The sequence below is a fragment of the Tupaia chinensis genome, unplaced genomic scaffold, assembly GCF_000334495.1.
Source record: "Tupaia chinensis unplaced genomic scaffold, TupChi_1.0 Scaffold144602_1, whole genome shotgun sequence".
NCBI lineage: Eukaryota > Metazoa > Chordata > Mammalia > Scandentia > Tupaiidae > Tupaia > Tupaia belangeri.
In genome coordinates this window covers 104830-114415 of record NW_006204462.1, presented here as the reverse complement: position 1 = coordinate 114415, position 9586 = coordinate 104830, and the positions used below count along the sequence as shown (strand labels likewise).

Here is a 9586-nt window from a genome sequence, read left to right as displayed (position 1 = left end):
CATTCCTGCACACAAGTGTGACCCAGCCATCAGGAGGTTTGTTTTGGTTAAACTGCAAGGTCAGGCAGCAGGAGGCATGCAGACTGCTAAATGAATACCTGGGCGTGGAAGATGCCAGGTGAGGGTGACAGAGTGCAGTGCTGCAGTGACAGCACCTTCGAATATTCACCGTGCTAACATTTCCTGTATTTCATTGAGAAAACTGAGGGAGTTCTGTAGTTTATTTTCTGAAAGTAGATCACTAGGATTATCCCCAAAACTGACTCAGGGTGGCCAGGAGCCAGGGAGTGCTCTGTACACGCCGCTAGCTCCTATTAACTGTGGAAGAAGAACCCAGGGGCTTCTCATCAGCGGTCTGCAGTCGTGGGGTGGCCCTGGCCTGGGTGTCCACGTGCCTGAGAAGGCAAACAGCACTCCCAGCGTGCGAGGGCGCGGAGGGAAGCCGTCCTTCGGCCACTTTTCTGCGTTGGCCTGTCTTGAGCATTTTTTCCTGGCATCCTTGGGGAAGTCACCACGTGTTTCCCGGGGACATTCAGGAATGAGCAGAGGACGCGCGGCCATCCCTGCGGCTGTGTTCCGCACTTACAGAGCGAGCACGGCCTGATTTCCAAAGCATTAGGTCACAGACACGGTTTATAGCATGTCCCGCGTACTCTGGACATCACACTGTGAAGTCTCTCATGGTCTTTAAAACGGGATGGTCTCACACTGTAAGTTTATTTAATTCGTGTGACTCGCAGGTTTAGTCAGAGGTACTAAATGGTGTCAATCTCGAAAGTAGAAAGTAATCAGGCACTTAACGTATTAACTTGCTTTCTCTCAAACGGTTCCTCAATTTATTGTATAAGCGAATGGAGCGGCTGTAGGTTATTGACAGGAGGTTATTGTTGATATTTGCGTAGTGCTTCACAGCCGTCCGGTGACCCTCCCGAAGCAGCAGTCTGCACTTTCCAGAACAAATTCCTGAGAAACAGCCTTGAGGCGTGGTTGTGAGAGCTCCGCTCTGGAGTCTGTGCGGCATCTGCCTCCGCGAGGAACGGGTACACACTTGCGTGTGCTGGACACTGTCAGCTCCGTGCCAACCCGGGGAACCCTCCGTGTGCGCCTGGACTTCCTGAGCAGGTGCCGCCGGGTGGACAGCGCTCCCCGCCGAGGCCGGCTCCAGCTGCTCTCCGCCGCCTTCGGGGCTGGCGCTCGCCCGCTCCACGAGTCTGTGCGGTGTCCTTTGCCGAGGTCCGCCCCGGCTGTCTTCCCTATCGCTGCGGTTGTTACCAGGCACTCACTGAGGAATTGCACAGAGGGCAGGGCAGAAGGAAGGAGGGGACTGAGCTAGGAGGCCTGGAACGGTGACAGGCCGGAAGAGAAGGTGAGGGCGCTGCTGCGGGTGGGTCTCCGGTGCCTGCGTGGTGACTCAGTCTGGACTCCTCAGCGAGGGTGGAGGACTGTGTGGTCCCGTGCCCGTGACCACCTTCCCCTTTCCCGGGCCAGGCCAGGCCTAGAGTGACCCTCCGAGCAGTTCCCTGCTGTAAGTTCCAGCTTCCTCACTGCGTGCGGTGGCCAGCCCCGACCCGCAGCCTGCACCTGGGCTATGGGGCGCTCAGCAGGGTCTCCCCTGCCGTCGCTGTTCACTTACTGGGAGATCATTCCCAGATCATGACGCTAAGGGGACAGGGTTCCTCAGCAGCGAGCGGGTGAGGCCTTTCATCGCCTCCCTGGAACGCCGGAGACATCCTCCCTGCCCTGGGCGGCTGTCTCGCTGCTGCCGGGCTCCTCCCAGCTCCCCAGGAAGCTGCTGCTTGCAGACCTGAGGCTGGGTCCTGAATGTCTGTCTCAGGATCTTGCAGAGCAGCCAGGCAGGGACTATCCTGGCAATGCTGTGTGCGTCTGTGGCTTGCTCCAGACTGCACGCTATGCCCGCTGCGGAGGGTGGGAGGAGGCCGGAGGGTCTGGGGCAGGGCTGCAGAGCCAGCCCCCAGGCCCGACACTCGCAGCTGGCCCTCGCTCCGCCCAGGCTCAGAGCCGCTCCGCCCACTCAGCTCACACTTCAGGTCACCTGGAGCTAATAGCCGCTTTGCAGCTCACAGTCGCTTTTTGATCACGGCTGAAGGATGGGAGTGCTGAGCACTGCAGCCCGTGGGGTGTTCTCTGCAACTTCATTCCCTCCAGAATCCCTTCACCATCAGATGTCCCTGGCTTGTTTCAGGCGATGATCTAAGAACCTGCCAAGTGCATGTGTCAGAGCTCGGTGCTTCGGGTGGCATTAACAGGATAATCATTTCGGGGAAAGACCTTTGCAGACTGGAGAGGGATTATTTCTGTTTCTGACATGTATTTATCTCTCTTATTTTAATAGTCCTTTAAGTTCAGGTCTTCGGAACATGTACAATGGGAGTGGAATTCAAAAAGTTCATAGAAAAGTGGAACTACAGTGTGTGTTTTGCTAATACAGGTTTATTATAGAAAAGTGGAACTACAGTGTGTGTTTTGCTAATAGAGGTTTATTTTGGTGCCAAAAAGTTCGAAGCCCCTGCATAGCTTTCTCTTTTAGGTTTCTGCCAAAGGGCTTGTGTGCTCGCCAGAGAGAGAGACAGAGACAAAGAGAGGGAAGGTGAGAAATCACCCCCTAAGGGGACGGCCCCCTCACAGTCCCTTCTGCCCCGTCCTCCCGGACCCAGCAGGTCCCGAATGGCACGGCCATGTGGCGTCTGCACCTGCAGCACCACCCCACCTGCTGGCCCGCGGCCATGTGGCGTCTGCACCTGCAGCACCACCCCACCTGCTGGCCGCGTACTTTCCATCATACACATTTCCCGTGAGGTCTCTGAAGGCCCTGATCTGTCTCTTGCTCTGTCACTGCTAACTGTTGTCGTGTCCCACTGCCATGCAGTGTCTGTGTTTGGAGGTGGGCCGTGGTGGTGCGGGTTTCTAGTAAAATCCTCAGCGCTTGTTCCAGGAGGCCTGAGGTGTGAGGCCCGGCTTGGGCAGAGGGAACCCTCAGCGGCCTGTCAGGGATTCAGGCACCGGGAGGGTCTGCTGGCATCTGAGCTCACCACAGGCGTGAGCAGTGACAGCCGCTGCAGACCATCCCTGCACCAGGCCCCCCGGGGCAGCGAGGGTCCCTGCCCACTGCGTGATCCCATCAGCAGCCGGAGGTCTTCCGCACAGAACCTTCAGCTGAAGGCGGGCTTCCTAATGCTTTTTAAAAGCACCTGCCGTGGGTGAAGCAGTCTCCACATGGGATACCCCATGTAAAGTGACACGCTGTGCGTATATTAGGGTTATGGACCGAACCATGCAAATTGGCAAGGATTCAGCAGCTGGCAGCCGAGGGCCTAGAACGCCTCATCCTCAGCCGCTGTTGCTCTGGGTTCGATCCATTAGTCCGCCTGCCTGGGAAGGGCACCTTGACGTGCATTTTGAAAAGGTCTTCTGGTCGGAGTCATAAGGAAATTGACGCGTTTCGTATTTCTGCATAGCAATGATTCAGGAGCAGCATGGGCCTTTGAAATCCCCTGACTTCCATGGTCAGGTTTTTAATCCAGCTGATAAATACCAGAATGAAGACCGTCCCCACCTCCCCATTAACACTTGCTGATATTCCCTGAATGCCAATTTTGTGCCAGGTCCTTTACCTAAATTCTCTATAATTTGTACAAAATCCTGTCGAAGTTCCATCACCCCATTTTCATAGTGGGAAAATTGAGCATTGGGGTGTGCTCAAGGGTGCAAGCCACTGGGGGTGGGCGTGGGCCAGTTCTGCCCCCAGAGGCCACCTCCTATGCGTCCCTCCCGTGAGCCGTGCTGAGCAACAGAAAGGTCCAGGCACAGGCTGGTTAGGAGAGCAAGCAGGAAAGGCCGGGAGTCAGTCCAAAGTGGGAGTCACAGCGTCCCAGCCTGGCGAAGGGAACCGAGCAGGGCAGGAGACCAGCCAGGTCACACTCAGCTTGTCCTGAGGGACATGAAACGGAGACAGGGCGATAGGGAAACAGGCGCGACAGGTGGAGTGGAGGTGCACACGGGCATGCGGAACACCACAGACGACAAGACAGGGATTGTAAGGGAGAAAAGGAATGGGACGCCTGTGAGTCCGCACACAGCGGAAAGGCGGGCTAAGGGTGGCCTTTTCTTTGTCTTGCTTTTGCTCCCTGGGAGGGTAGAGTATTCGGGCTGGCAGGTGGTGCACTGGTTAAGGCACTGGACTCTCACGTGGCCGGCTGTGGTTGGAGTCCTGGACCTGGCAGCTTGAAAATCATGCCAGGCACGTGAGCACGCGTGCCCAAGGCCCTGAGAGAAGGGTCGTGGAGTGCCAACTCCCCGGGTGACTTCTCACTTTCCTGGTCTGTCTCTCTCCGGTGAGCAAACACACCCTAAAAATAAATAAAGAGTAAAGAGGACCCATCCTGGCCTGACTCACTGACTGTGCTGTTGGTTCGGATCATGTCAGTGATGGCATGTGACAACATGTGACCGGGCCATCAGAGCAGAGACTTACTTTGCTTGCCCATGGCCTGCCCAGAGATGAAACGGCCGAGTTCAGGTCCAGCCACTGCAGCTTTGGCCCCAGGTGACTGCGAGGGTCAGCTCCGTCCGATCACAGCCCCAGTGCGGCCGGCACCGTTCTCAGCTCCCTCCCAATCCCTGAGAGCGAGTGGCGGTGCTGTAAGCCCAAACCAGGGCTTGTTTCCACCCTCGGCTCACAGGAGTGCCCCACTGTGGTCCGTGCTGCAGCTGCAGGGACAGGGGCATCAGATTGTCCTTCCACAGCCCAGTGCTGCCACTCTCCACGCTCGGACAGGCCAGCGCTCTGCTGCACAGAGCCCAGAGCAGGAGGGAGACACGGAGAGAGCGGCTTCTGTTGACGTGCATTCATCTGTGGTGGAGGAGGGACTTGAGAAAGTTCACAGAGATAGAATTCTAGCCACAAGTTCCTGTTGGTGCAGAAACATGCAGAATCCGTGCCAGATATGCACTTTCTGTGAACTTCTTAAAGACCCTTTGGATTACTTTTTTCATTTAGAACAAATAACTGCCTTGTGTTTCTCTTCTCTGTGCATCATGTCTTAAAAATGTAAAGAACATATATATAAAATCTGACTTCCGGAATGCAGAGTTTTCTCAGTTGTCACTGTTTATAAATCGGTGTCTCAGTGGAGCTCACTGGCGGGCCTTTCTGTCACGACCTTAGAGCTGTCCTGGGAAGCAGTGACCTGGTGGCAGCAGCCCCACTTCCCCACTGCCGTACAAGAGAGGGTGCTGGCCCCTTCCCCACTGAAGTGTGGCTAAATTAATTAACTCGACAGTGACCTCTTATCATTGCACTCTGTTTAATTACACCTGAGGTTCCTCACTTCTTTGCTGATGTTTGGGAAGTCCGAAAGCTTAGTGAGGCCCACCGTCCTGCACGTGAGCTTCTTTTCTGAGGGAACTGCAGGTGCAAGGGCACCAGCTGGGAAAGTGGATGTCAATCTCTGTCCTTGTCTCCTCCACAGCGACATCCACGTCTACCACCGGTACCAGCCACCTGGTGAAGTGCGCCGAGAAGGAGAAGACCTTCTGCGTGAACGGTGGCGAGTGCTTCATGGTGAAAGACCTCTCCAACCCCTCGAGATACCTGTGCAAGTAAGGACAGAAAGCCCGTGCGGCCGTGCCGTGCCGTGCCGTGCCGTAACTGCTTGTCTCAGATGGTGCCGTGCCTCGTGGCGTGGTGTGGCTTCTTTTTTCGGTTCAGTTCGTCCTGTAGAATACCTCTATTTTATTTGTAGAGTGTCCTGAAGCCTTCTCACCATTTGTCATCTCCTTTGTTACATCCAGGATTGTTTTTTGCTCTGTCCGATGTTTTATTTATTTTTTGCATTCATATTTAAGATGTTGCTTTTCTCATTTTTTTTTCATTGTTACTCAAAGGAGATATGCAAAGGTCATAGAGGCCCATAGGTTTGGACACCTGTTTCCCCCCTGTGTGGGAGGAAGCTGTCAGGTGATGTTCCCTTACCCCATGGTCACCGGCACATGCCAGGACCACACAAGAAGCAGGCCACGGAAGACCCTGAACTGCCATTATGCAGGGTTATGTTGTTAGAACCATCTATGGTGGAAAGGAAGCCACTCGCCCCTCTCCGGAAGGCATTGGTTGGTGGCCTCACTGCGCGTAGAGGACGTCGTGTTCCCGCACACGCTGAGGTTGTCTACAGGGGCTTCTAGGCTGGCACTTTCTCTCCAACGACTGGAAGGAGTTGCTGCACCATGAAGTATCAAATTTGTGCTGTCTCAGTGGGCCCCAGAGAATAGTGACATGGTCAGTACATTGGACATTCAAGGAGGAAAGGGGCTCGGTGAGAAGCATGTGTTTCCTGGTCATGCGCTGTGAGGCTGCTCTCGATAGTCTGTACGTGGAACATGGGCCCACACTCACTGTGGGCAAGACGCTGACCGTCTCACTGGGATGGCCAGAAGGCCCTTCCTGCTTCTGCTCTGCAGTAGTTGGGTCGCAAAAGCGTGTGTTTTAAAGGCAGTTCCTTTAAACGCGTGGTGTGGGACACCCTCGCAGTGTGCTGGACTGTGGTGTGGGACACCCTGGCTGTGTGCTGGACTATGGTGTGGTGTAAGATACCCTCGCAGTGTGCTGGACTGTGGTGTGGTGTGGGACACCTTCGCAATTTGCTGCTGGAGTTTGGTGTGGTGTGGGACCCCCTCACAGTGTGCTGGACTGTGGTGTGGGACACCGTTGTGGTGTGCTGGCGACCCACGGTTGACACAGTGCAGGACAGCTTGTCCTCAGGCAGGAGCCCACACCTCACAGGGGAAACATCTCCCATTTGGGAGAAGGGAAGAAGGCGGATGTGGACAGGATGTGAAGTCTGTGCAAAGGCCTCTCACCCATGAAACCAGGGCACAGCACCGCTCACGAGGCCGATTCTCTGTGCCTCACATAGTGCACACGTGCCAGCGTGCCAGTCCTAGGAAAGCCTTCATTGTTTTGTAAGTAATGAAACATGTCTTGAGAGACCTGTTGGGTTATTCATTTATTTAAGTTTGCTCTAGGGTGTGTGCACTCACCAGAGAGATGCGGGGAGTAGGGAGCGGAGGAGCGATGGCCATGGGCGATGGCAGTCCCTCCTCCTCCATCCCCCGCAGGATTCGGGGCATGCACACCATGCACCCGGCATGTGTTTTTAAGTCCCCCGGTCCAGGACTCAAACCGCACAGTCAGCCATGTGGGATCCAGCTGCTTTAATCGCCACGATGACAGCTGGTCCCAGCCAACATGCTTTAAGATCCCAGCACTGAGACTCCACCTCGTAGCAATGCGCCTGCTCCCTGGGACGGGCTCCCCGCGGCGCGTCCTGGCACCTCGTGGCAGCAGCCGTGCCTTCCCGAGCCGATCCCTCCTCATCATGAGCTCGGCTTTCCACCGGGAAGCAGGGCTGGGGCAGCAGGTGGGCAGTTTACAGCCGGCTGTCAGCGGAGACGGGAGTCCTAACAGCAGCGCGGTTCTGAGACAGGGGCCAGTCTCTTCCATGAGGAGAAGTAAGGGGCAAAGTGAAATTACAGGTAAATGTAGTGTAAGAAATCCAAAATGGTGTAGTGGCTAAGGTAGCTGGATCCTATGTGGCCTACTGCACGGTTCGAGTCCTGGGCCGGGGGGTTGAGAGGCTCACTGGGCACCCATGCGTAAGTCCCTAAGATCCTCCCGGAGGACGAAGAAGGGGCTGCTGTGGCCATTCCCCGTGCGATCTTTCCTCACTTTCTCTCTCCATTTAGTTTAGTGAATAAACCTGATAGCAAATTAAAAGATAAAAAATTCTAGAACATCATGGCTCGGCCCCATGGCACAGTGGTTAAACCTGTGCACTGGGAGCCAGATCCCACAGGGCTGACCATAGTTCAGATCCCAGCCCTGTACAAAATGACACCATTTTGTTCTGAATTATCTCACATGATTATGTTCATTTGTTTTGTTTTGTTTTGTTTTGGAGAGGTTTTTGCTATAGGGCACGTGTGCTCGCCAGAAAGAAGAGAGACAGAGAGACAGAAAGTGAGAAATCACCCCCCATGGGGGATGGCCACACCGCAATCCCTTCTCCTCCATTCTCCTCTCGGGATCTTGGGCGCGCATGCACACGCACCTGGCTTGAGGTTAAGCTACCAGGTCCAGGACTTGAACTGCGGTCGGCTATGTGGGAGTCCAGCAACATAGCCATTACGCTAACTGCTGGTCCCTGTTCATTGTTTTTTAATCATTTATTTTATTTATTGTTATAATTATTTTTAAGCAAACTTTAAAAAGGGGGAGTTAGGGGAGCAAACAGTAAGAAAGCAAGCTGCCAGGGTCAGGACTCGAAACACGGCCGGCCACGTGGGATTCCAGTGCCTGAACCAGTATGCCACCTGCTGGCCCCAGGTTAATTGTTTTTTAGCAGCATCTTTTCTTTATTCACGACAGAGTAGGTGCACGTGCAGATGAGAGTGAGAGTGAGAGAGGGCAGGAGCAACCCTTCTCCAGCCTCTGGGCTCTCTGCTAGTGGTACAGCACCTGGCCCTGTGAGAGCCAGCTTCCCTCGAGTGGGTGCTGCCACTGTGCCAGAGCCAGCCCAGAACTTATTTAAAAGTCAGTCTTGAAGATTCAATTTTTGATCATTGAAATATTGAAATCTGTATGCATACAGCAGAGTAAAAGTGCATCTGTTACAGTTTCGGGTCTGGTGGCTGGCCATGAGTATAGAACAAATGTCGGGCCCACACGTTCGTCATGGCGAACTGGGCCGGCCACACATGACAGTCTCCTAAAAGATTCTTGCTGCTCAAGATAGAAAATACCAGAAGCTGAAAATTGCGATCTGTAAAATATGACCCTCATTTATTGTGTGGGGAACCCTTGTTATCTTCTGCTATCTTAAGCACACTATGTAATTGTGTTTTCATGAATCTCCTTGAGAGAGCATTTAATGGTAGTTGCTGAGATTCTTCCCCTTTTTAAACAATTGTGCCCACGTTATCGCTGTCTCATAGTTTAACTTCTTTAGAAAGGCATTCTGAGACCACTATATTTTAATTATCGTAATGAAATGTGATCATTTTTCATCATAGCCTGTGCAGAGGCTTGCAGGCTGAGCGAGTCCATGGAGAGTTAGTGCATGCCTCTAAGGAGCCAGTGCAGCCCTTTCCGACATTAATTCCAGCCGGCCTGCTGTCCTCCCACGTCCAACGCGAGCCGTGCAGCCGTGGCGGGGCCGTCTGTCCCTCCCAGCTTGGTGACATGCCAGAACCTGTCATTTTCCTTCACCCACACAGTTCCTGGTTGAAAGTTCATCTCAATCCAGGAGAAAACCAACTCCATGCTGTCTTACATGATAACATATGTTAAACTGACATTTTGCCACAGGGTACCTCTGTTTGCAGAGAGTTTTGAGCGGGAAGGCCCCACGGGGTACGGCCACAACGTACCCCCTTCTCTTTTTTCTCCCTCCTTCAGGGATTCTGGGCACACAGGCACATGTACCCGGTATATTTTTAAGCCACCAGCTGGGACTTGAACCGCTTTAACCACCAGGCCATGGGCTGGCACTTGCTATTTTATATATATATA

General features: G+C 53.9%; 1 protein-coding gene across 4 annotated transcripts in view; it reads left to right on the top strand.

Moving 5' to 3' along the window:
* The window catches only part of NRG1 (neuregulin 1), a 312205-nt gene that overhangs the window by 271818 nt on the left and 30801 nt on the right, over positions 1-9586 (top strand). For all 4 annotated transcript variants that reach the window (XM_027767759.1, XM_006167181.2, XM_027767761.1 and 1 more), the window contains one exon: positions 5490-5619. In XM_027767759.1, coding sequence (XP_027623560.1) covers positions 5490-5619 — 130 coding nt within the window. The remainder of the gene's footprint in view (positions 1-5489; positions 5620-9586) is intronic.